This window comes from Physella acuta, unplaced genomic scaffold, assembly GCF_028476545.2.
Source record: "Physella acuta isolate Inbredline_101_S28 unplaced genomic scaffold, ASM2847654v3 ptg000013l, whole genome shotgun sequence".
NCBI classification, from domain to species: domain Eukaryota; kingdom Metazoa; phylum Mollusca; class Gastropoda; family Physidae; genus Physella; species Physella acuta.
Window position 1 is genome coordinate 950,007 of NW_026731533.1, and position 26,962 is coordinate 976,968.

At 34.0% G+C, this 26,962-nt stretch overlaps 2 protein-coding genes across 5 annotated transcripts; one reads left to right on the forward strand and one right to left on the reverse strand.

Annotated features, from left to right (window-relative positions):
- Positions 1-545: 545 nt before the first annotated feature.
- On the reverse strand, positions 546-9,331 carry LOC131936034 (E3 ubiquitin-protein ligase Smurf1). 3 transcript variants are annotated; one of them, XM_059292858.1, is made up of 12 exons: positions 9,150-9,331; positions 7,698-7,812; positions 6,656-6,772; positions 5,972-6,075; positions 5,014-5,288; positions 4,562-4,685; positions 4,166-4,197; positions 3,579-3,678; positions 3,017-3,190; positions 2,422-2,535; positions 1,087-1,260; positions 546-981 (listed from the first exon to the last, which is right to left on the reverse strand). In XM_059292858.1, exons 1-12 carry the CDS (start codon positions 9,233-9,235, stop codon positions 774-776), a joined length of 1,623 nt encoding a protein of 540 aa, XP_059148841.1. In that variant the 5' UTR covers positions 9,236-9,331; the 3' UTR covers positions 546-773. The 3 variants fall into 3 exon arrangements, with proteins under 3 accessions (XP_059148841.1, XP_059148858.1, XP_059148851.1); XM_059292875.1 differs by lacking the exon at positions 6,656-6,772; XM_059292868.1 differs by lacking the exon at positions 2,422-2,535.
- Positions 9,332-17,270: 7,939 nt separating this feature from the next.
- On the forward strand, positions 17,271-24,558 carry LOC131936052 (actin-related protein 5). Of its 2 annotated transcripts, none has more exons than XM_059292889.1 (19): positions 17,271-17,479; positions 18,015-18,112; positions 18,291-18,395; positions 18,647-18,758; positions 18,915-19,010; positions 19,339-19,532; positions 19,740-19,856; positions 20,275-20,376; positions 20,617-20,700; positions 20,895-21,023; positions 21,135-21,284; positions 21,567-21,650; positions 21,899-22,007; positions 22,268-22,332; positions 22,531-22,625; positions 23,013-23,093; positions 23,387-23,504; positions 23,663-23,774; positions 24,300-24,558. In XM_059292889.1, the coding sequence occupies exons 1-19, from the start codon at positions 17,359-17,361 to the stop codon at positions 24,467-24,469; spliced, it is 2,142 nt and encodes a 713-aa protein (XP_059148872.1). In that variant the 5' UTR covers positions 17,271-17,358; the 3' UTR covers positions 24,470-24,558. The 2 variants fall into 2 exon arrangements, with proteins under 2 accessions (XP_059148872.1, XP_059148881.1); XM_059292898.1 differs by having other exon boundaries at positions 20,278-20,376.
- The last annotated feature ends 2,404 nt before the right edge of the window (positions 24,559-26,962 follow it).

The following is a 26,962-nucleotide window of genomic DNA, read 5'->3' on the forward strand; positions in this document are numbered from 1 at the left end:
AAGATTTTTCTCCTACTGACAAGAATGGGGCCACACAGGTTGTGATATTTGGAATCTGCATTTTTCTTGAATATTTTTTTAGAATTAGATCAAGTTAGGAATTTTTAAAAATAACATCCAGGTAGGCCAACTTGTTCAGCTGTAAACTTTAGTCTTGCACATCTACAAAAAAAAAATCTCTTGCTTTTTACCAGTAATTCCACTGGTAAGATCTCACATTTTTACCCATACCTTGATGAAGACTAAAACATCAGCCTATATTTCATGAAAAACTACAGATCTAGGTTTCAAAAGATGTTTATGCTCGATCAGTCTTTCATCTATAATACTTATTAGTGTATAACCACAAAGCATTCACGGGGGTTGATGAAAGTTCATAACATAGACCTGATAGCCCCCCCCCCCCCCATGACATTGGACAGGAAGGAATCAATACATAAGGTAGCTGTAAATGAGAAATTCCACATTAAACAGTGGAAAATTTAACTGGGTGAAAATAAATAAAACTCAGACCAGTATCTGAAAATAGCCATAAATTTAAAAAAAAAATACACCACACAAATTTACGCTAATGACAACTTACATTTTTTTTTAGAATAATAACAGTTAAGGCATAATTGTAAATCCATAACGTAAATGGTAAACATAAAATTACAGGCTAACTAAACTGTACAAGTAGGCAGCCCTGATATAATAAGGCTTAAAAGAATAATTTTTAAAAGACTAAAGAGCACATGATTTAAGAAAATTACAGTTTTACAAATATGTTCAACCTAAAGACGAGTTCCAGTAACTAGAATACTGGAGGCAGCATGAATATCACCCAAGGAGTTATCTCTCCTGGCCAGTAGGAGAGACATTTGTGGTCCACATCTTAATGTTGCATCTGGTCCTGTGCTGCCCTTTGGTCCTGAAACATTGCTGCGATCTGGTCCGCTAAAGTTATTTTTATCCGGACCATTGGCTTGCGTATAATCCGAACTGAGTGAAATATAAAAAATATTTTTAAGAAAAAAATAAGCATAATTAGCATAACTAAAAATTAGTATGTATATCATATAAATATGATTTTTTTAAAAGGCCTACGTCAGTAAAGAACTATTTGGTCCCTTGCACAAACTGGCATCTGGTCCTTTAGACTCCATTCTGAGTTTAGATGCAAACTTCTGATGGCTAGTTTCTGTGGGTGGAGGGGAAGTAACTTTGGCTGGTTGAGTTGTCACTACTGGCTTCCTTGAAGTGTCATCTGTCTTGGCAGGCCTTCAGAAGCAATACAATACATTTTTAAACAGGCATCTTAAAGAGAGTATCTTTCTTTTAGAATAAAATATATTTCAGCTTGACTTAGCTGAAGACCAAACATGTTTAATAATGAAGACTGACAGGATGACTGAAAGTTGTGAAGTAGAAATCTGCCAGACTCAAGGCAGAGTAAGCTTCTTAAAACCCACTCAAGCATTACATCTGAAGTTGGTTACAGTTTACAGTTGTACAACACTTTACATTATCTTTTCTTTCTAGAGAAATAATTATAAACAAAGCATGCAAGCAACAATTACACTGAATTTTAACATCTGATATCAATGCATTCAAAGTTAGTAACATGCAAAATTAATATATGAAAATATAAATTCAAGCTGTGAAAATAATGACACAAAAAATTGACCACAAAAAATGTAGACCAATTACATTTACAGAATAAAGACATGCTTTTGATGACAAAAAACTAAAGATTTAGACTTGCCCAGAATGTTATAAATCAAAATTATAGTGGCTTTGCTTTGAACAATTGATCTAGAATTTCAATTTTGAGAAAGCTTATCAATAGTACAATTTATAGAAGCAGTTGCTGTGTTGTTATTTGAAGTGTAGATCTACTTATCACAAAAAATGTGATGAACCAACATTGATTTCAAAAAGTTTATTCTTTACCCTTTAAGTGTAGATTGTTGCACAAAACAATGTTAATGTAGAGTTTTCCATCTTATCTTTTTTTTTAAATCTTTTTTTTTGTGAGGTAAAAACTACTACTTTTACTACCACTTTCCACAAGCTGATAATTTGGAGCTTTAGTTTTCCCTCCTCCACAGTAATATTTCCCAATTAACAGTGATGGAATAAATACCGGCAGCATTCCACACAACATGCTTAAAATCTGATGACCCAGGTAAAGGTGGGGCAGGTAGGTTGTTGTCAATGCCTCTTCATTTTACTGTTTGATTAAGCTATTTTTAAACAAGTATCAAAACGAAAATACACAAACACAGATTCAATTTGTATGGTTAAAAAATTAAAGTATTGTCAACTTCAAATGAACACAAGTAAAAAAAAATACTGCGTGTACTAAATCTACAAAATCATTCTGGTTAATGACAGCTTGTGATTATAAACAATCAACGATCATTTAGGTGAAAGATAGACCTTGTCTCTTCAGCTTCGTGAAGGACTTCTTCATCCTGATTGGCACAGCAAGTTGCTGTTGTGGCCAGATGGTTTAGTAGGTCATTTGTCGTGTTAAGAAGCTGCTCACTCATTCTAGCATTGTGATAAATTTCATTAGTGATAAGATAAATAATCATATGTCCTCTGACTATCAGAATTATTTTATCATGTAATTTAATAAGAAAAGGCTCAACCCATTATTAGTATAAAAAATTATATAACAGAATATTAAAAATTCTACAATATTTTTTAATTTAATAAAACATGGGTTTATTTATTAATTTTATGGGACAATATAAGTATAGCAAATATAAATAAATCAGTTTTTAAAAAATGATAGAGCTCAAATTCTGATGGTCAAACATATCAATTTTTTGTATTGATTGTTTTAAGATAATTTGAAAATGCTGCTATTAAAGAGAAAACAAGTATTTTAGGTTTAAGGTAAAAATTATTAAATCACAAATCCTTCATGTTTACTGCAAAATCTCTCACATACTAGCAACCTCTATTGTGTAAAAGTTATATAAAAATTTACGACAAATTCTACAAATTGTCGAATTCTGTGACATACCTCGTAACATGCTGAGCACTGGCATGATGGTGTGATGAGCCAGCAGCAGACTCACTGCCTGTTGCATCACCCCTGCTGCCATTGGTTTCTTGTTTGCTGTGAGAAGCTTCAGTGGATGTTTTTTTAGCATTAGGCCTGTGTCCTGGTCGGTAAGCATTCGACTGGGTAATACCCCTGTTTAGATAGAGGTAATCAAATAAAGCAAAGTTATTTCTATCAGGATCAGGCATGTCTGATTTAGAAGGATCAAGGGAAATTTACTAGACAAAAAGTATTCAAGATTACAAGACCAAATAGTAAAGGATACAATGTGGTCAAATATTTATCACAAAAATATAGCAGAACTAGTTTACAAATACACAAATAATTCAGTGAATAGAAACAACTGAATTTAAATTGAACTTTGTTTTCTTCTAAAAATACTGTAATTCACAACTATAATATTAAAATAACAGTTATGGTTCATGACTACGAGGTTAAACTTGAATTGGCCAGATTTTAGCAACATGGAAGTTCAAAGCAATAATGTAATACTAAATGATCTAATAAATAATAAGCTTACTGAGGTTTGTTGGTAGGAGATTCATCCATCCCAGCAGGTTCAAGATTCTGAGGCTGAGGTACCACACTCGGAGTTGTGGAGGCAGTGCTGTGGCTGTTGGCTGAACAAAAGGAAATAATGTACACAGACAGTAAGGTCGCTAGGTTTTTACACATGTGGATATAAAGTAAAGATTCCTCTTTAGACCTAGCGACTCATTGGGTAGATGAAGTAGAATTCATGTTTCTTGACCTCTGCATATGAAGGGATAATGTGGTCAGCACTATGCATGTGTGGATATACATTATAAAAAATTATAGCAGCATCCTGAATTGTTACTTTTGCTAAAAATGTAACTGTTGCTCAAGTTAATGGTCTAGATATAATTATTGGCTAAGTCGATCTTAAACATAAATTCTAATTCTACTTAAATTCTGCTAAACAAAAAGCTGTCAGAGTTAATGACCTTTCTCCATAAAAATTTTTTTCGTGTTCTGAATTGTTGAAGTGTTTCTGAGTGACAAACCTTTAAGCTAATTACCTGCACAAATTGCTAGTCACACACAAATTATCTCTCATGCACAATTAAATAAAAATGTGAGCCCTACCTTTTGCCTTAGCCATTTTAGCTTCCTCCTCTCTAAAAAAAAAGGTTTTAGTTTGTTGATTTATTGACCAATACAAATTTTTTAAAACTTCACACTAGTTTAAGCAACGTATGAAACTATTTGTACACATTATGTGAAGTCACAAACATCTTTAACCTATCTAGAAATATCAAACACTAACCTAGCTCTAACCTTTCCCAAGTTGAATGTTTTAAAGTTTACCAATCAAACTCAAACACTAACCTAGCTCTAACCTTTCCCAAGTTGAATGTTTTAAAGTTTACCAATCAAACTCAAACACTAACCTAGCTCTAACCTTTCCCAAGTTGAATGTTTTAAAGTTTACCAATCAAACTCAAACCCCTGCAACCATCCATGAGGTTATAAATATCTTACTGATTTTTTTCCCATGCAGAAACCAGTACCATTCCATCGTCAAGGTCATGATGACAGTGGGTCAAGGCAATTCTAAGGACATCAGTGTCTACATTAGGGAATGCATTCTTCAGTTGGTTGAAAACTGGTGCAATAGAAAAATCAAATTAAAAACGTAATATTTACAAATATCTAAAACTTAAGAAACAAGCTTAACTTTAAAATCTAATAATTGAATGCTAATTAAGTTGCAACAATAAATAGTTTCTATGTTAATAGAATTTCCTATTACATTTTGAATATTTTAATTCGTTAATTGTTACCAAATTCTTTAAAGCTAGCACAAACAGAAATAAAAATACATTTATTGTGACAAGTTAATTCTCAATAAAAATAATTTCAATGTTTCCACTGGTAATTTTAAAAGAAAGAATTTTTAATTAAAAAAAAAAGAATAAATTCTAAGGGCGCACCTCTTGATTTATCAGCCTCTGAAAGCTCCGCCTTAGCCGCTGGTTGTGGGGGCTGCTGGGATTTGGCTGGTGTATGTGAATGATGGTGGCTGCCTTCCTTTTTTTTGCCATTTCTGTGTGGAGATGCGGCTGAACTTCTTGACGGAGATGCAGCAGTATTTCTTGATGGTGATGCAGAACGTTTTGCGGGTGTGGAGTTTGTTCCTAGTGTTTTCAATGGATGAAAACCCAGATTCTGGAGTTGCTCTTTTGTAAGACGTTCATCGTTTTGATAGCTGAAACATTTCCAAAACTGAATAAACACCCTAAATAAAGTGTGCGGTATTTGGTAAATAATAACATGTTTTTAAACTACCTTCAACAAAATAGTATGCCTAGCTGTTAAGTAATAATTTAAACTAACAATGATTTAAGTAAGCAGCATTTATACATAAAATATTGTAGTGAATATAACAAAACAATAGACTTAAATTTTTATCCCATTTTGAAGACAACACAGGCTGTGCTGTTTCTCATGTCCTATTTGATCAAAAGATTACTTTCAAAAAACATTTCAACTTTTGTTTTCTCTATTACAATGAAATGCACAATCCACAATATGTCTTCTAACTTATTCTGAGATTACAACTTCTTGTTTAAACTCTTTCAATTAGATAGTTTGGAAGTAGTTTCTTTTCAAACCAACACAGCCAAAGAGACTGCTCTTGCTTCCTGTACTGATGTAAGTTACTAGGTAAGTTGTGTGGACTATGTGAAGTCCTCAACAAACAAGTCCACAATGAGGGTAAGTCAACACTCAAATAAGTGCCAGTATAGAATAAAGATTGGGTACAAAGTTCACCAACAAACTTCTTACAGTGTGACCATGTCCACAGTAAAAGTAAGTCCACACTAAAATAAGTGCCAGTATACAGCAAAGATTGGAGCACAAAGTTAATTTAACCAACAAACTTCTTACAGTGCGAGCATGTCCACAATAATGTCCCTGCCTGCGCTGGGGTATTCAGCCATTAACTTGTCCACTTTGGCTGCATTGATCTTGTTCGTCAGACTGGATTCTTTCTGTGGATATATTTGACCAGTCTAGATAGCAATCTTTATCTATGGAAGCTAATATTTAAGATAAACATGATTCATAAACATCTGTGCTTAACTCATGTCTGCATGGAGTTTAGAGCAGTATTTAACTAAGTAAGCAAAATAAGCTCTTTAAGAAAGCAAAATTACAACTCAAAAAAACAAACTTGCTTTAACATGCTTTAAATTAAACAAAACAAATATAAGCATCCATTTAAAAAAATGTGTACACCTGTGACCCAGTCATGCAAGTTATTAAGTGAACAAATAGTCAAGTGGATATTAACAATATTATGAATGGTAAACATAGTAGTTAGAATCATCATAAGTAAGTTTAGTCTGGGTTTAAAAAGGTTCTTATTATAATTTCAGACAGGGACTGAGACTATGCTAACCTATTCTCATCCCCTTATGATGCACTATCACAAAATTAATGGGGTGAAATTCCCCAAAAGTGAATGTATAATTCAAGTTTACTGCATTCTTTAATTAAATAACCATGTATAAAAAAGAATTGTGAATGAATTAATTTACTAGTGTTATATTCTGTTAATACAATATTTACAAGGGATGAATCTGTGTCACTATCCTGTGAACTGGCAGAATTGGGTCTGTTCATGTCTCGTAGAGCCACACTCTCATAGCTTCTTACACTGTCACCTATTTGTCCTAGAGACTGGAACTGGTGAGGTTTGTTCAATTAATTCAAGTTAACAGAAGGCCCTTGTGAATCAGGGTCCGTAAGAAATAAACAGCTTTAATTTACTACTTTTTGTTCTCAGTTAATTTCATTTGGTCATCTCAGTGCCATAAAACACTGTCTAAGTTTTTAATATATTAACATTGACCAAACAGGTTTTCTACAAAATAATAGATTAACAAAGTAATTTCAATATTCAGCAAGAGTGATCAATATTTAAGAAAATGTGTGTATGCAAGTTAATAAATAACCCTGATTCACTAAATGAGCAACTTAAACAAGCAAAGAACTAACAAAACATGGAATATCAAGCAAGCAATACAATAAAACATAACATGTAAAATTTAACAAAAAGTACATTGACACAATACTAAAAGTGTGATATTTTGATATAACTTTAAGTAAATACTTTTATATTTATTTAATTAAATGTACAAATAAGAAATAAAGACAGTGATATTTATGTTTAATAATTTCTTGAAATTTAAAAAATAAACAACTTGTTTTCTATAACATTCTGTTATCTGATTAGATATCAAGCACATAAACTGTCTTATACTTTGATGTTACAGCCAAAAGAAGTTAATTATTAACTAACTTAAAGCCTTGATTAACTCTATGACAACAGAAAAACTTTTCTTTATAGTAACAGACAGTGTTTTTTAAATACACTGTACATTGAGTCTATGTTATGATATTTATTTTTTTAATTATTTTAATTATATAGATTCCAGTCTTATTAGCATTACTTTTCTGTTAAGGAATTGAGATTCAAAGGTTTTATAAAAATTATTTTTTTTGCACTAAAACTTCTAAGCAATAACCAAATAAAAACTAAGCACTTGTTCTGGTTAATGCCAGCTTATCCAACTACACTAACAGGGTATCTGTAAGAGAAATGCCTTACTGCAGCAGCTGCGGCCGCACTGGACTCTCCCTGCTGGTGCCGCGGGGATGCTGCAGGCTGCTGAAATCTTGGATCCTCCCATTGGGTCGTGCGAGTCTTGTGGTTAATAAAGAAGCTGTTTCGTTGTGAAAATGAGTTAAGTGCAAATTGAGAAGCTAATTATGTGTTAGAGCATTTAAAATGAAAGTGTTTCGAATTAAAAGGCTTTCACTTTAACCAGTCATTTTGTATTTATTTGTCTTTCACACCTCTTTCTGATGTTAATATAATTATAATTTCAGTTAGTACTGAGTTAGAATTAGTATATGTTATAGTAGTGACACCTATATATCCCTTTTCTTGGATATTTCAATTATTTATTTTATAACTGATTTATTGTGTAATTTCTTCAGCCTGTAGTAAATAATATATACATATCAGTGACCATACCCCAGGAATCTAACATTTCTTAACTTCAAAATTATTACTGTTTAGGAAAAAAAGAGTAAGGATACATTGTAATTTAAATTAAATTAGCTAGCTTGACAGAAGTGAAACATTAAATTTTTTCTAATTTTGTTTGTCTGCCATGAAATGAGTTGAGTAATTCGGTATTCATGTAATGGATATATTTTGAAATGAAGCAAAATGTAAATAACACACACTGACATATATTTATCATTATTTGTATAAATCATGCTCAAGTTTATAGAAAATCCCTGAGGCCATCTAAACTCTGCTAAGTACCTGACTCGTTAGGGAACATAAATGTGGCTGGGCATAGCGCTGACCATACTATCTCTTCATATGCCAGGTCACAGAAAAAGGTGAACTCTACATCTGCCACATGGACTAAGAAATTAGAAAGGGTAATTTTACTATAGGGTAATATAAATGACACAGAACTCTCATGGATGTCCACTCAAATTTTCCCTTCCCAATGATATAATGTGAACCACAGCTGAACAACTAATTTTCCCAGGCGTCGGCACCTAGGGAAATGTTGAAATGCTTGACTCAAACCACACCTGCGAAGAAAAAGTTGCTATACTGATGACTGATGGATGTACAGTCACAAGGATCCCCACTTATATTATAAATATATAATAATATATATGTATATATATAGTATATATATATGACATATGATAATTAATAATTATCAATACTACAATCAATAGCCTAATAATAATATTTTATTTTTATTAGGAATATTTTAGGCCTTATTTTATTAGGTCTATTAAAATTAATCACATCACTGATTCTAATTCATTAATAATCAGTCAGAGCAGAGGTGTTGTACAGTTGTTAAATCAATGAATGTAGAGTACGCAGATAAAATTATTTATATCTTAATAGGCCTATTAATAATCTTACATTCTTAGTCTTGTTCTTAGCCTACAAAAAAAAAAATGACAAATGAATCTTCATCACAATCTTTTATTTATTTTAATATTTTTATCTTAGGCTTACTAGGCTCTTTTTATTTGGTCATATCTTGCTTCCCAACCCGGAGGCAAGGGGGGAATCCACTTTACATTAGGAACATTTGCTGCCATAGTATTTGATGTCTGTAGATCTAGATTAGTTTCCGAAGATTAGTTCATGTTAGATCTATTCTTTTGCTATTATTTTTGTTTTTATTTATGTTGATATTTATATGTGGCCAGATTTTTAAAAATCTGAATCTCGAATACTAGAATCTAATTGTAAAACTAAAAGTGTGTGAATCAATAATTTTATAAATTATAAAAACAACTGTATCAAAAATACAATTACTTGAATTAACCTTAAAATTTTAAAATTATTTTCAATCTTTCTATTGCATTTGCATATAAGCTCCAATAATAACAAATTGTTTTAACGATACTATAACATAATAAATCTAAACTGGCATTCCAATTCAACGATTATTTAATTGATCACCCGACTTCTTTAAAATAAATCTTTATCAACTCTGCTCATAGAGTTTAGATCTAGATCTAACCGTTTCTCTGGTGTGTTCATTCGACTTTTTAATTGTCAATCATCGAAAAAAAACCTGTGTTGCGCTAGGCCTATATGGCATATGGTGTTTGTCCGTAAATGATGTTTAGGCCTACTCCATTAGAGAGCGACTGAGTGTGGAATGGGGGGGGGGGGGGGGATTTTTGAGGTAAGGATAGTAGGTTGGGGATGGAGGGAGGAATTGAGAAACTGCAATGTCACATTTAGCATTAAAAAGAGATTTTGAAAACTTAATTTTAGAAGGTGGTTTTGTTTATTTATTTATTTTGTAAGGGTGTAATTCGGGCTTTTGGTGACGTTCGAGTCAGCTATTGCACGACGCTACAACGTTGTATTTTAAAACGAATTTTAGACTGAATTTTCGCAGTCATTATGATTTCTTATTTGAAGTTTTGAAAATTATGACTTGAACCTTTGAAGCCCTTGGGGTCTGGGAGCAAAGTGCTGCAGCTACACCTGTCAACCGGACTCCGTTTTGGACAGCTCTCTTTAGTTGAGCCGAAGTAAGCACTGCCTTGCTTTATACTTTCCTTCTCCAGATTGCTTTGGTCGGCCTACTTTTCTTTTCCGCGGGGGTTTCTAGTCCAACGCGATATTGTCAATATTGACTTCTTTCCTTCTCATGGTGTGCCTGATACACTCCCATTTGCGGGCTAAATTCTTGTCAATTATGTCTATTGCTTTGTGGTTTGACACGTGTCTTCGTTGATTATTTAGTCTGTCCGTGTAACGCGCCATTATTATTAGGCCATAAGTGTAACCCATTACAGCCGACGCATTACTATAAACGTGTTAACAGTGTAGTGAATTTGTTAGAAATTAGTCAATTGTGCTTAGTAGAGCAAGAAGAAAAGTCATATCTTAATAAATAGTTGGTATTATAGCATGAAAATTGGATGAACTATTAGGCCAAGCTTGATCTTTAATTAGAATATCTTAGTGTTAGTTAGGAGCAAGCCGATATTATTGAAATCTACTTTAATTAGGTGTATTTGATTATATGTTTACAATATTTGCATGCTTGAAGTATTATTGTTGAAGAACAAATTATTGATGTTTATTGTAATTGGTATCATTGTAAAGGGAATTGTCTGTGGTTTCAGAGGATAAGCTTATTAGAATTTTAGGAGATCGCGTTAAGTTTTTATATAGGGTTATTTGGGGTCGGTTAGCACAAAAGCGGGGGAAATTTTCACAGGTAAGCGTTAGAATTCGTGCCAAGAGCAAGGTGTCATCCGAGACGCTCGCGGGTGGGGTATATAAGCCGGTGCGTTAGCCTTAGAGGGGATGGAGAAACGACGGCCCTAGCCAGTAATTTATGCAGCACACGTATTGGCGCTATAGTCTTGTTAGATGCGCGCTACACAGACAATTCCCGCTCAAGAAATATAGACAAATAAAGATTTGCAGAAGACGGCTTATTCTTCATTCTTGATCGTCTGTGACTGTGACTGAGAGTGAGAAATAGAAGAAGAACGTTACAATTGATAGAAGCAAGAATATTACAATAGAACAGTACATTTGACATTTAGTAAAAAAAACGTTACATTTGGTGGCAGCGAAAGAAACGATCTTTAACACGCAACCAGAGAGACTGACAGCAGGCCAGTTAATACAGAGGACAAAAATGGCAGAGATTGAACTACAGGCTCAAATAAGAAACCTGCAAGAAACGATTAAAGAACTCAGAATCGCTAGACAAGATGAGCGACCATTAAGTATGAACCAGGCGTTACCACAATACGACGGTTCAGCGCCATTCCAAGTGTTTTGGAACAAGTTTCAAGCGATATCTCGCATTAACAGCTGGAATGAAGATAGACAGCTACTGCATCTACCAGCTTGTTTGGAGGGGAGTGCGGCCAACTTTGCATTTCTTGAACTCACTCAAGTTGACCGAGCAACGCTTGGAACGTTTGTCGCAGCACTGAGCGCGAGATTTGACACCAGGGTGGGCACCGCTACACATCTGACCCAGTTAGAAAATAGAAAGATGTCAGCAAGGGAGACAACCGCTGAATATACGTCAGATGTGAAACGACTGACGGCCATGGCTTTCCCGTCAGCTGACCAAGCAACTAAATCAACAGTTGCACTGCGCTATTTTCTCAAGGGGCTACAAGATCCTCACCTCGCAGGTATCATTGCCGCCCAGCGCCCAGTTAGCACAGATGAGGCCAGAAACATTCTGGACGAATACCTCAGTGCTAGAGACTGCACAACAAAAACGAAAATGTGTTCGGTGCAGGAGCAGAGCCAGATAGATAGCCTACAGCAGGAGGTGAAAAGACTACAAGAGATGGTCAGTAATCAACGTAGGCTCAGCGACTCGGGATGCTACACTTGTGGGGGCAGACATTTGGCTAGGAATTGCCCAAGAAATAGTAGATTTCAAGAAATGAACCAACGTCGGTCTACTAATAGAAACAGTTATCAAGCCCGGCCAACCCAATCTACAGCCAGAATAAATGAAATCCGACAGAATGGTACAGATAACAATGATGAAAATCTTTTAGGCCTTAACTTTCTGAAAGTAAAAGCCGCGGCAAGCAACAAGCAAGTGGACGTGCCAACAGAGATTTCAATCCGTAGTGTTGCCCCTGGGTGTTCAGTAGTGGTGACTGTAACGGTAGCAAGACACAATATGATGTTTCTGGTAGACACGGGCGCTGCTGTCACTGTTATGTCCACAAGAGCCTTCAACAAGTTACCACAAGCCATTAGAAACAAACTTCAACCCTTGGACAAGAAGGTCACACTGCAATCTGCAGGGGGTGACAGAATAAACTGTCTAGGCACATGTACAGTAGATATGAGAGCTGGCAATGTTGTCACAAAGTGGACAACAGTCATAGCTGACATTGAGGAAGATGGTTTCTTAGGGATGGACTTCCTAATGAAACATGAGTTTCAATTTTCGGCTAAAAAGGGCTTATACCTCAATGGTAGAAGGGTCCCGACACAGACCAGAGGCAGAGAAAAGATGTTCAAAGTAGAAGACCAAAGGTGGCGGTCCAACTTCTACAAGTTTAATGACGCAGTTCCAAGAAGCACACAAAATACGCATAGAGTGGCACCAGTTGCCGCAATATTGAAAGCTTCTATTACAGACCAGAAACATGATCGATTCTATCTGCGGAAGGGTCTACTGTTCTCCCAGCAGGAAATTCGGAAGGCACAAAATGGTGATCGTATTTTGAAGAAGTGTATTTCCTGGGTGCAGAACGAACAGAGACCTGAACAGAGGGAGTTAACCGCAGAAGGCCGGGAACTCCGCTATTACTGGCTGAATTTTAACAGACTGAAACTTGCAGATGGCATATTATGCTGGAAGTGGGTGACAAAAGAACGGAAGACAAATTTAAAGGTGATTGTGCCACATCTCCTAATGTCTAAGGTTCTAGACAAGTGTCACAATAACAAGGGCGCCAGACATGTTGACATTCAAAATACATTAGCCAAGGTACAAGAATATTATTTTTGGTTTAGAATGAAACATGAGGTCACCAACTGGGTGAACTGTTGCGAGAGATGTCAAGTTAGGCAACAACCTGTCGAGAAGACAGGAGGCCTACACGAGAGGAACAAAAGAGACTACGACCGCAACATTGTCTCTAATGACTACAATGTTGGAGATGTAGTGTTGTGTCTAAAGGAGGCAAGGAAAGTAGGCGTGAGTAGGAAGCTTGCTCCCAGACACTGGAAAGGTCCATACGTCATCATAAGGAAACTAAGTGACCTTCTCTTTGAGATAGAGAACAAGGACAAAAAGACAAAAGTCGTGCACCACGACAAATTAAAACCATTTTACCAACGGGAACCAACGAAATGGATCGTTGACTTACAACTCAAACTTCATCACGATGGTGGTTCACCTCAACTGTCGGAATACTCAACGGACGATGAGACAGGCGACAAAGGTCAAGACACAGAGAATCAGCTGTCAGAGAGAGGCGATGATCACAGGGCTGATGAAACAAGCCCAAAACTAACTGTTACCACACAGAACGACGTAAGAGGAAATACAAGACCCCGACGAGAAATCAAACGACCTCGTCGACTGTTGGATTAACAAAAATAGAGCCTGTTAAATTGATAAGTATAGACTGTGTGCTGGATTATTTGGATACCGTGTGAATTCTTAAAATAGTGTTCTGGATTATTAGGATACCGAGTGAATTCTTAAAATAGTGTTCTAAATTACTTAAATATCGGGTGAATTCTTAAATAATGATCAGGATTATTAAGATACCTTGTGAATCTTTAAAATCAGGTGTTTTTCATTACATTCCTGGATGTGAATGTATTCCAACGAAATGTAAGTAGATACAGTTTAACTTTGTGCTAGGACCAATATAGAAGCTTTAGAAGCATTACAATTATGCTCATGGTTTGGTCTGTGAACATACCACAGGAACATTGAAATTATAAGATGTACAGATCTAACCAGAAGGAACGTAGACATTACAAATGCAAAACAAGACTGTATAATAACTTCATGTTAATCGATATTACAATGGATCCAGTTTCTGGTTGTTGTTTTTTTTTATTTGAACATTATGTTGCATTTTGATAATTATAATTGATGTTGATGATGTATCATGTTTATGAAGATGTGATTTAAGATGTTGAATATACAAAGCCTTTAATAAACTAAATCAATTTTGAGGACAAAATTCTTAACTTTGGTAGGGTCAAATGTAGTGAATTTGTTAGAAATTAGTCAATTGTGCTTAGTAGAGCAAGAAGAAAAGTCATATCTTAATAAATAGTTGGTATTATAGCATGAAAATTGGATGAACTATTAGGCCAAGCTTGATCTTTAATTAGAATATCTTAGTGTTAGTTAGGAGCAAGCCGATATTATTGAAATCTACTTTAATTAGGTGTATTTGATTATATGTTTACAATATTTGCATGCTTGAAGTATTATTGTTGAAGAACAAATTATTGATGTTTATTGTAATTGGTATCATTGTAAAGGGAATTGTCTGTGGTTTCAGAGGATAAGCTTATTAGAATTTTAGGAGATCGCGTTAAGTTTTTATATAGGGTTATTTGGGGTCGGTTAGCACAAAAGCGGGGGAAATTTTCACAGGTAAGCGTTAGAATTCGTGCCAAGAGCAAGGTGTCATCCGAGACGCTCGCGGGTGGGGTATATAAGCCGGTGCGTTAGCCTTAGAGGGGATGGAGAAACGACGGCCCTAGCCAGTAATTTATGCAGCACACGTATTGGCGCTATAGTCTTGTTAGATGCGCGCTACACAGACAATTCCCGCTCAAGAAATATAGACAAATAAAGATTTGCAGAAGACGGCTTATTCTTCATTCTTGATCGTCTGTGACTGTGACTGAGAGTGAGAAATAGAAGAAGAACGTTACAATTGATAGAAGCAAGAATATTACAATAGAACAGTACATTTGAGAGTAGTAAAAACGTTACAACAGTTAACACTGTTAAGCCTCCCGTACAGTACCCCTCCCCTTGCGTACTGCATTGCAATATCGTATATTATTATCATCATCACTCTTTGTGTTTTCATTGTCTTTTTCTTTATAAAATTACTAAACAATCATCATCTTGGCCAAAATAAAATAAATAAAGATATAACCGTCATTAATATAACGTGAGCTACTTGATCAACTTCATCAATGTGTAGTATAATAATTAATAAACCTAGATCTATAATTCTACTAGAATACCCGTCATCCGTTGGATAACTGTGGGTTTCGGGGGTCATCCATCAAAAAACATCACGTCTGTCACTCAGAGGCATAGCGAGCCTTCCCGGCGCCCGGGGACAAACTTTTCGATTTTAACCCCCCCCCCCCCAAGATTTCGATTTTCAACCCCCCCCCCAAACTTTTGATGTGCACCCCCCCCCCCCACTCAAACTTTCGATTTGAACCCCCCTCAACCTTTCAATTTATTTTTCCAAACCATTTTGGCGCCCCAACATATGTCCCCCCGCCCCCCCCCCCCTCCACCTCCCCCCGCCTCCCCTTCCGCCCCCTCCCCTCTTCGCTACGCTACTGCAGTGTCACTTATCGTCACAAAAACAGACCCCACATTCAAAAATATGTTTCTTATCTTTTAAAAACACCGAAAACACCGATTTCGGACTATCCCTTCATATACTGACGTCACATGTGACCTACTCAACTCTACTTCACCTGCCCAGTGTCCCGCCAAGTCTCAGACAACATGTTTTTATCGTTTAAAAAACGATTCCAGCCGAGCATGTCTCTGACCACACTATCCTTTCATATGCTTAGGACAAAGAAACAGATGAACTCTACTTCACCTGCCCTGTATCCTGCCAAGTTCAGATAGGCAACTTTATCATTCACATCTAAAAAAAACAAAACAAAAAAAAAAAATTGAAAAAAAATATCATTGACGTATTGGTCTAGAACCTGTACCACCCGCATGAGAGCGGACTACGCTACCAACTTAGCTATTTACTCGTGACGTCACAAATGAATTTTTATACTATACTTTTGAGTCTCCGCGCATAGATCTAGATCTAAGTCTAGTAGTAGAATCTAGTAACTTTCAAATTAAATTTTATCTTAAATTAGCCAAACAAAGATTTATATAAAATAATTAAGGCCTGAAATAGATTCTAGATGTATTAAGGCCTGAAATAGATTCTAGATGTAGAATTTACATTAAGTCTAGATCTAGAATTTACATTGAGTCTAGTGACCTAGATCTAGGCTAGATCTAGATCTAGGCTAGATTCATAACTTTCCTTCGACAGCTGATCTTTAGATCTAGAGAAATTTATTGTAAAACTAAATGAAAAAAGACAGTTTAAAATTGATATAAGTGTTGGAACGTAATAAATACAGCAAACGGACGTATTGTTAAAGTTATGACCGACAGAAAATTAGATTTAGAACGCGTTAAACTTTTGAATGGGAACACAATTTTCTTCGATAGACGCCGCCATTTTATTGTACTAAAGAGTAAACAAAAAACTGTGACGTCACGGTCCCGCCGAGTGTAGTGGTCGTTCTAAACTTTTAAAAAAAAATGGGTTACTCTGCGTATGAATAAATCAATAAATTAATTAACGTCTTTAAATAAATGTGTGATTAACAGTCTGTCTTAAAACAAAAAATTTTCTCTACCTACATACTATTTTACAGCTTTCCACGATGAGTGCAACCATGCGAGATAGTCAATCAGGCAAACAAACAAACGGTAAAATAACGATATAGCGTCGGAAATTATTGGGTAATGTTCGTTGAGTTTCGGTAACATTCGTTACTGTAAACCATAGTTTATTTGACCGTTGAAAGAAAAATAAAGTCAAGTGCATTAAATTAATGTTTTAACTTAATTTAATGTTTAACTGACAAAAATTAGCAACAATTAGTAAATCTAAATATTATTAATAAAGTCGAGTGTAGTAATTAATGATTTTTTTTATCGTGATTTTAGCAAACAAACAAACAAATAAATATTCAAACATGTAAACAAACTTGACTTTTAGTAGTATTAAGATTAAGATATATGCGAGGGATTTCGTAATTTAGTAGAGAAAAGCTTAAAACATAAATTCGGAACTAGGTAACGAAAAACGCCAGACCATCCGACAGATTATTATTTATTCGGCTCATTGGTCTAATACAATACACTACACTTAGACTAAAAGTAGCCTAATAAATGATGGAAGAATCATCAGAAAATGTGTTTCATTTTAAAGATGAAAAACCAACTCCAGATATCATAAATGATTATCCCAGTTCATTGCATGATAATGGTGTGCCACTAGTAATCGACAATGGTAGGCTTTGTTTCATTTTTTTTGTTTGAGCTTTAAATTAAATTTAAAAGCTTATACTTATTATTATTATTAATTAATATTTAATATTATTTATTACCTAAATTATTATAATATTTTATTTAATATTAATACTGTAATAGGCGTCTATCTAGATCTATATATTCACTATGTACTATATTTATTTGACTTATTTTCATTTTGTAGTGTATAGTTATTTATTAGTTAGTTAAGTATAGAAAGTACTTCAAAGTAGACCTTCCCTGCCCTGAGTCCGCCCAGCTCTGATGGGTACCTGACGTTAGGGCTAGTAAAGAGTAGGGGCGGCTGGGTTAGGGTATAATGCTGACCTCACTATCCCTTCATTCTTCATCATTCATATTCGTCATTCGAGGTCACAGAAACAAGTGAACTCCACTTGCCCCATCCATAGACCAGCAGGTTTGAAAGGGGACTTGACTTTTTACTAGATTCTAGATCTAGATCTAGCATAGAATTTGATTGAATAAAAATTTGTTTAAATGCTCCATTCCTTTAGGTACTTATCAATGTCGCGCTGGCTGGGCCTGTGCAGATAACCCAAGTCTAATTTTTAAAAACCTCACTGCAAAACAAAAAGGGAAAAAAAATCAAAATGTAAGTGTAGCTTATTCAAGTATTAACTAGATCTATATTGTATCATTTTATTCATGTGGATTCAAAAAATTTTTGAAATAACTTTATTAATATTAAATTAAAACTTATTTTTTGTAAAAAAAAAAATTGTTAATGAGAGAATTTTTATTGAACTGTTAAATATACAATATTCTTCTAGGAAGTTGAAACACTTTTAGGAAATGATATAATGAGCATGGAGCCAGCAAAATGGATATTGAGATCACAGTTTGATAGGAACATTGTCACTCTTTTTGATATTCAGGTAAAAAGTTTGATTAGCTGAGGTCATTTTTTCAATAATACTTAATTTTTTATTTTAATAGATCACAAATCTTCTTACCTTACAGTACACGCATAGTTGTCTTAAAACAAGATTTCCTATTTTATTTAGCTTTATCAGTTACTGATAGGGTCTCTTTTAATTTAATATGTAAATGATTTACTAAAATGAAATCAGCAACAGTGATTGATTTAGTTCTTCTCAGCATTAAAACAATTGTTTGACTTGTTTAGGAGCAGATGTTTGATTATTTGTTCTCTCATCTGGGGATTACAACTGAAGGATGTGTTGATCATCCCATAGTGTTAACAGAAGCAGTGTGCAACCCTAACTATACCAGACAGTGTATGTATGAAGTATAAATCTAATTTTAAAACAATGTCAATTTGGTCAGGGTGTTCTCTAATCTATACTTTAGTATTGTCGTATGAACAGTAAAACTTCGTTATAAACTCATTTTTTACTGGTACACTTTTTCCCTCAATCATTGGAATTCCTCAGTGATGTCAGAGCTGTTATTTGAATGTTATCATGTGCCTCAACTGTGCTATGGAGTAGATTCTCTCTTCAGCTTTTATTATAATCATCCAAATCCAGGTTTGTTGAATAAGCTAATTAAGTTCTAATTTGGTATTGTGCTTCTAAACTCATTTTTCCTTTGGTAAACAAAATATCAATGTAAAGATTTTAAAAATTGTTTTGATATAAACATGTAACGTTATTGTCAAAAACCTTGGTTAGACTTGTAGTAGCACTGTTATTCGTCAGTGACTGCAACTGCAAAGCTGTATCTGTATTTAAGCTGTATTTTAAAAAATTATTGCATTAAAAAAATTAAATACATACAGTGCTATATATTTTTCTTAAAATGGTAGAAAAGAAATTGTTGAGTATAATCAAGATATGAAACATACATACTTTTCAGAGACTGCTGATGCCCTGATTGTTGACTGTGGCTATCAGGCAACTCACATTCTGCCTGTGTTGGATGGAAGAATTTACCCAACCCAGTGTCGCAGAATCAACATTGGCGGTGGCTATGTAGACTGGTTTCTACAGCGTTTGCTACAGTTAAAGTATCCAGGCCATGTAAATGCTATTACCATTAACAGAGTAGAGGTCAGTTCTTGTGTCATTATCTTTAGAAGTAAACTGTTTACTTTTTTAAGAATATTTTGTAATTTAGATTTTAAGTGACTTAAAATACTTCCAATATGTAAGAATAATGCGGGGAAAAATTGCTATATCTGTAGTAGACAATAAACCCCATGTTTTATTTAAATAATGATTAATATCATGATTGAAAATGATCTCCCTCTTGTTTAGGAAATGATAAAAAACCATTGCTACATGGCCACAGATTTCCTCTCGGAACTAGCCCAGTGGGACGACAATAACTACTTTGAAAAAAATGTTAGAAAAATGCAGCTTCCAATGGCACTGGTATTAACATTACATTCTAAAATTGTAAATTGTACTATTTTGGTTGTACTATTGTTATTAGCTAATATTTTCATTTTATTTTCTGTAACTAGTCTCACCATCAATGTTCCTAATTAAATGATAATGCTAATTAGAATCACCTGTTTCTGACTAGTCAATGATAACAAAGCACCCATTAGTTGTAAAGTTCCCAGTAATGCTTTGTCTGCCCTGTGCATTGGTTGCAGTAAATGATGTATCATTATTTAAAATAATACACTAATAAACTGGATTTATTACATCTTGAGCATGAGGTTGGGGGGGGGGTTCCCACATACTTGGATCTTCCCCACAAGCTTTGTCCCAAGATAAGTAAGATACTCAAGTAACTAAATAGTTTAATCAAGTATGTTAAACATTTTCTGCTATGTTCCTTTAGCAGGCAGCTGTTTCACAAATGAATGCAGAACAACAGAAAGAAAGAAGGAAACAGCAGATCTCACGTCTCCAGGAGGTAAACACTAAGAGAAGGCTTGAAAAGGTAAGTCATACCTGGGTGTTTGTTTAAAGTATCTAGGTAGGCTTGTAAAGGTAATTTATAATTATGTGGCAGAATTCATATAACGCACTCTCTGAATTGTACTAGAATCTTAAGGTAGCTATCTACACATTTTCCTCTCTTTGTAATGATTTTTTTTTATTTTTCTCAACTTTTTTATTTTTATTAAGTTTAGTGTCTTACTGCATGCTAATGAAATTTTATATTTTTTCTAATGTTCAGCTGCAGTCTGATGAAACAGAGCTACAAAAGTTGCTGGAGATCCAAGAATTAATTCTTACAGAGGAAGATGATGATGTTGTAGTGGTAAGATAGAATAAAGTGAATAAGTTAGTTTGGTTCAGTTTGGTTACAAATGTATGGCACATAGAGAGGTTAATTCAAAGTTCAAATCTACAAAATATATCTCTTAATTATGATGGTTTATTTTTTCATTTTAGTATGTCTTAATGTTTAATTTGTATTTTATAATTGCAAAAGCATTTCCACCTATAACACAGGGAGCATTATCTGAAGTGGGTTTAAACAGAGTTGAGGATTTGCAAGAGGCTGTTGACAGACTTTCAGCTAGCATTCAAAGAGCCAAAGCAAAGATCTTAGGACAAGAACCTGCACCCATTGAACAAGAGGTGGCTAATCATGCCTTTCATCTTTGTATCCATGGCATGTTACTGAAAAGTAATTCTTCATTTCTAAAAATGGATTGGTTTTCAAAGATTTTCTTTCCCTCTCTATTTTAGAGCAAAGAGCCCTCCTTTCCTCTGTTGGACATACCAGATGAAATGTTGACCCCAGATCAGCTAGCAATTAAAAAACGACAAAAAATCCTCAAAAGTGCGAGAGAAGGCAGAAAAAAGGCTTTGGCACTTCAGAGGGAAAAAAGACTGAAGGTAAAAAACAGTAGCCTTTGTCTGCACTGCTTCCTTATTTCCGAAGCTATAAGGTTTTGCTTTATCTAAATATATATATATAGTAGAAATATTTTGAGATAATGACTATATGAAGTAAAAAATAATATTAATACATGTACCTGTAATATAGTACCACTATTATAGTACATGTTTTAATAATCTGGGTAAATAAAAATGATATTTTGTAATAGATAGACATATTTTAAAAGAATTAATTTTTATTACATAAACAGCATGAAACATTATTTAATTACTATACAGGAAAAGGAGGAAGAAAAAAAACTTGAAGAAAGAAAGAGGGTAGATTTCAATGGGTGGCTAATGGAGGTCAGGGCCAAGCGACAAGTAAGTTACGACATTTGTCTGGGTTGTTTTTTTTTAACCATTATAGTTCTATTTTGAACAAAGGATTACTCTTTGAATAGCTTACAAAGACGAGCTGGTTAAAGTTTAATACATAAAGTTGTTCAGCAATGTATAAAGAACTGTTTATTTTTACATCAAATGTCTGAATAATTATGTTACAAAAATATGTTTTTTTTTATTATATATGCAATGATTAAGTAAACCTAATGGTTTAAAATATGTTTTAGAAAATTTTAGATTCTCGTAATGCAAGGAGACAGAAGAAATCTGATATGACAAAAAGAAGAACCTATGCCTCGCAACAAAGAATGAGAATAATATCACAACTTGCTGCACGTATGTTCATTCATAGATAAATCTTAGTCCTGTAGTTACCAATATGTAGTTGAACTTGAATATGATTGTGTTAGATAATTTTTGGTTTACTAACATGTTAAATTAGAGATTTTATTGTGCACCACTTTTCTTTTGAAATTTTTATTAGAATTCTAGTAAAATCTGACCAAACCACTAGAAAATTAATGTACAAAATTTGTTAATACAAAATCAATCCTTTTTCTTGATTACATTCCAAAATAATTTGATGCATCTTGCAGAGCCTTCCAAGAAGGGAGACAACTTTGGACAAAATGATGCAGACTGGGATGTGTATAAAGAAATTGTAAATTTATTTTCTATCTCTAATTATTTTACTGTTTGACATTTATATAAAACAACATTTTTTTAAATGTACAAAGACAAGAGGGTTCCACTGATTATTTAGCTTTTAAAAATCATGGATATATTGATACCATATTATTATTATACTTATTTGTAGATTAAGTTTCATTACTTCATTAATTGAATGATCTTTCTGAAGAATCGAGAAGGTGGAACCAGCGACTCTGATGCCGAAGAAGAAAAGTTGGAAGAGTTGGAGACAATTTTAAAAGAACATGACCCTGAATTTCAAAAGTAAGTCTAAAAGTATTACTAGGGCTTTTTTGAAAAATGACCAGTTATTTCTATGAAACAGGTGAGCTCTACTTCATCTGCTCTATTGCATGTAAGGTTTACTTAATAGTTTACAAATTTCTATTTACTGCAGCTTTTCTCGTTATAAAAAAATTACATGTACACCAATAGGCTTATACTATCATATTAAGATTTTTTCTGGAGATATTGCTTTCAAAAAGTGTGGGGTTGGACCAGTACTACGATCAAGATTTGAGTATGGAGACTTTACAAAATAGTTGTTTTATACAACCTACCAGTGTTTAAATATCTAGACATCAGATTTAATTTTAGACAAGTCAATCATGATGATGATGGTATAAAATAATGATATATTGTATTCTTCAGAGATCTGGATATGGGAGGACTCTCAGGAGAATTTGATGTTGCTGAGTACTACAGACTCCATCTGGGTGTTGAGCGGATGAGGTTTGTTTGTTTACAGCAGTCTCTCCCTTCCTTTTAAAGCAGTATATGTGTCAAAAAATAAAAAATTAGAATATTCAGAACATCGAGATATTTGATGTTTTTGTCTATTATCTCTTGTGTTTTTATGGGACATCAAGCAAAAAGTATTGTTTTAAGCTTCGTTTTGGAAAAAGGAAATAACTTTTACATAGAACTTGTCTATTTTCTTTTGTGGCTTACACACACATGGCAGAGGCCAACTAATCTTTGTTTCTAGGTGCTTTTTGTTGTAATGCCTCCTTCTGTCTTCCCAGAGTTCCAGAGCTTCTCTTCCAACCCTCCATGCTAGGACTTGAACAGGCTGGCCTGACTGAGACAATGGAATTTATCCTGGGAAAACTCAGTGCAGACATTCAAGACAGAGTTGTGAAGGTACATCCCACATTAACATTTTTGCATCCCAGTCATTAAAACTAATAATAAAACAATTATTGATAAATTGGGGCAGCAAAACATGTAACATATAATCTATTTTTTAAAATTATTTCAATCTAATCTTTGATTGAGAAATTTTTATCTCTACAATACAGTATGTGTTTCTAACTGGAGGAAATGCCAACTTCATAAACTTTAAGGATAGAATCGATAAAGAATTGTTACAAATGAGACCTTTCCAAAGCTCTTACAACATTTTTTCTGCAGGTAAGTGTTATTTTACACGTTTTGTAGTTTTGTCAAACTGTCATATGTGATTAATTCAAGTGGGTTTTTTTTTAGTAGCAGATAGCCTACCATCCCACTTCTAGGTAACCTTCCAGATAACTCATTCATGAGTTAATTCTATGATTGTGTCAATGTAAACTTTATTGTGTCATCCTTGTTGATCTGATTTCAAAACTTTAGTGGCTGTCACCAGTTTACTCTATTAACTCTCCTAATGGAAGATTCCTCCTTTTTTCGGGACGAGTTATCCATATTACTCTTTGTCTCTGTAGCCATTGGTTAAAGAGTTGTCAGCCTTTATCCCAACCCACCTCCTCCCTGCCAAATGCATGGAACCAGCTACATTTAATTATATAAATTTACAATGGAAATATATGCAATCTTTTTTTACATATTAATTATTATCTTTCTCTTGAATTATCTGCGAATTTTATTTCTTTACAATTTTGATTAAAAAGGAATGCATTTTAACTCTGACTAAATTATTTTAATTAAATTTTCCAGCCAATCCAAGTTTAGACGCCTGGTATGGTGCTCGTAAATTTGCGCTGTCACCCCAGTTTGCAAATAGTTGTATCACAAGAAAAGAGTATGAAGAAATGGGGGAAGGCTATTTCCGTGAACATGTGGCATCCAACAAATATTTCCCAACACCTATAGTTACAACACTTTGAAGTTTTGTCTTGTTACTGTTAATTCTGGTTTTTTTTTTAATTACACACTTTGTACTGTAATTGTAATATAATAAATGTAGCTTTAAATTTTTCTTTGTTGACTTAATTTACCTGTTGCCTATCTTACGATAAATTTAAATTAGAGTACATCGACACATTTTAAAAGTGACGCTGATTCTTTTTTATATTGACAAATAAAAAATACTCCCACTAAAAGTAATAGGTAACTACTCACATATTGAAATTGACAATATGTTGCATGCCACCCTTTGGGGTATAGTTTTGTGTAGTATTATACTATACATTTTGATTTTTGCCTTGGGTGCAAAATTAAATAAACAGTATAATTAGACTTATGTAATGGGAACATTTATTTCAGCAACAGTTTTTAAATTTTAAAAGGTAAGTTTAAAAATATGCCCAATGGGCATATTTTAAAACTTACCTTTTAAAATTATAGTCATTTAAATAGTAGTGTATAATTTAGTTTCTTCTTTTTAGTGCATTATTACATAAAAGCTTGTTATTAAAACGTTTTTTATGAAATTTTTAAATGTACCAACTTGGGAACAGAACAAAACCAAACACAAAAGAAAACAATGCAAACGCAAAAAAAAAAAACAACAAAAAAACGCAACACTGAAAAGTAAACAATGCAAACAATTACAAACAAACAAACAACAGACAAATACTAAAGAAAACACAACTCAAAAGAAAATGCAAAAAAAAAACGCAACACCCAAATGCTAACACATAAGAAAACGCAAACGCTTTATGCCAACAATAATGCTATCAATGACGTCTGCGCAATTTACATTAACATTTTTTTTAACTTAAATAGCAATATTTAGCTGGAGTTGAATGTCTTTTTTAAAAATTACCTCCCCTAGCAAAATTATTAAACATTTTAATTAATTCGAGGGTTTTTTTTTCGACCCTGCTATTAAAATGTATCCATTTTTTTTCTAGGAATATTATATAAGCGAAAAGTTTATTTGAAATTGATCTGTTTAATAAGTTTTAGCAATGTGCGTGAATTTAATATTTCCACGTTCTTTTGTTGACGTATGCGAAAGAGTAAAAACTTTGCCGACAATAAAAAAAAATTAAGTCATTACACAAATAAACTCACGACATATTGCAATTATTGGCTCCCGACAAATGGACACACGACATATAGCCAAAATTGTATGACTATGACTTTCGACATAGATGCAATCATTTTATCTAACCCACCAATTTCCTACCGCCAATACCAATATAATCCCTTTTATTTGCCTGAATGGAAAACTTATTCGAGAACAGCAATTTATTAACAAATGGATCTCTTAACAGCTATATTCCGCAATTTAAAAAAAATGATAGTTTTATTTACAACCGTGAAACTATGTGGCTAAATTCGAGAACATGTGTAAATGTATACTATAGGCCTACATGATGTTAATTGGATACACAACGTTTTGTTTTGATACCCTACAAGTAGCCTATACTGCAGATATATGTACAGAGTGGACCTCTCCCCACACAATGAATTGTAACTGTCTCTACAACCGACTGATTTAATGGAAGTCATAGCTAGATGGCCCATTTATAAAATACTAATTCGTAAACTAGATTTAAAAAATAAGGCCTGTCAAACAATGGTGTGGGGTTTAAGCTAACTCTAAAGAGTATTGATGAAGGGGTCCACCTAGCAGGTGTCATATTCAATTAGACCGTTTCACCGGGAGACTTTGTCTCTGCGGAAACCGTATTGACAGGGGCCCTTTTGTCGGGAGCCAAAATGTCGGGAGTCGAAATGACTTGTATCGTTTTGTCGGGAGATCAAAATGACGGGTGCTATTTGTCGGGAGTTGTAATAACGGGAGCCATTTTGTCAAGAGCCTAAGTGCCTGGGGCCGTTTTGCCGTAAGCCAAAATGGCGGGAGCCTGTTTGTCGGTAGTCGTAATAACGGGAGCCGTTTTGCCGGGAGCCTATATGTCGCGAGTCAATATGACAGGAGCCCATTAGACGGGAGCTTATATATATATATATATATATATATATATATATATATATATATATATATATATATATATATATATATATATATATCAGGGCCCTTTTGACGGGGCTATTTTGACTGGGTCGGTTTGTCGGAGCCGTTTTGTCACCCGCCGTTTTGACGGTGCACCGAATAAAAGCTTACAGTTATAATTTTAATTAAGGAGTGATGCTGCAAACTACAATAGTAGGCCTTTAGTCGTGGGTAACTCACTCAAGTTACACTTTATGTGTAGCGTGGTCCTATGGCCTCTACACAAATTAACTAAAAGTAACGGATCTTACCTATGTTAAGTAATCGGTTTTTTAATCTGCATTCGAGTTTTAATTTGATAAAGAAAAAAACTAGTAGTTTACCACTGTTTTTAATAAATGGCTTCAAATATTGACACGAAGATGTACAAATCTTTAAAAGCTAACCTAGTCGTGTGATCTAATTGATAAAAGAT

Bases quoted from the DNA above. Each gene is read 5' to 3' on its own strand.
- LOC131936034 (XM_059292858.1), bottom strand. From the start codon at position 9,235: ATGGCAGCAAATGTTCCTAATGTAAAGTGGATTCCCCCCTTGCCTCCG. The intron at 5,289-5,971 runs GTAAGAAGTTTG...GAAATGTTTCAG, and splicing joins ATTGTGGACATGCTCGCACT to CTATCAAAACGATGAACGTC. The intron at 1,261-2,421 runs GTCTATCTTTCA...TTGCTTCTGAAG, and splicing joins CACGAAGCTGAAGAGACAAG to GCCTGCCAAGACAGATGACA.
- LOC131936052 (XM_059292889.1), top strand. From the start codon at position 17,359: ATGATGGAAGAATCATCAGAAAATGTGTTTCATTTTAAAGATGAAAAA. The intron at 22,333-22,530 runs GTAAATTTATTT...ATCTTTCTGAAG, and splicing joins GGGATGTGTATAAAGAAATT to AATCGAGAAGGTGGAACCAG. The intron at 23,505-23,662 runs GTACATCCCACA...TCTACAATACAG, and splicing joins TTCAAGACAGAGTTGTGAAG to TATGTGTTTCTAACTGGAGG.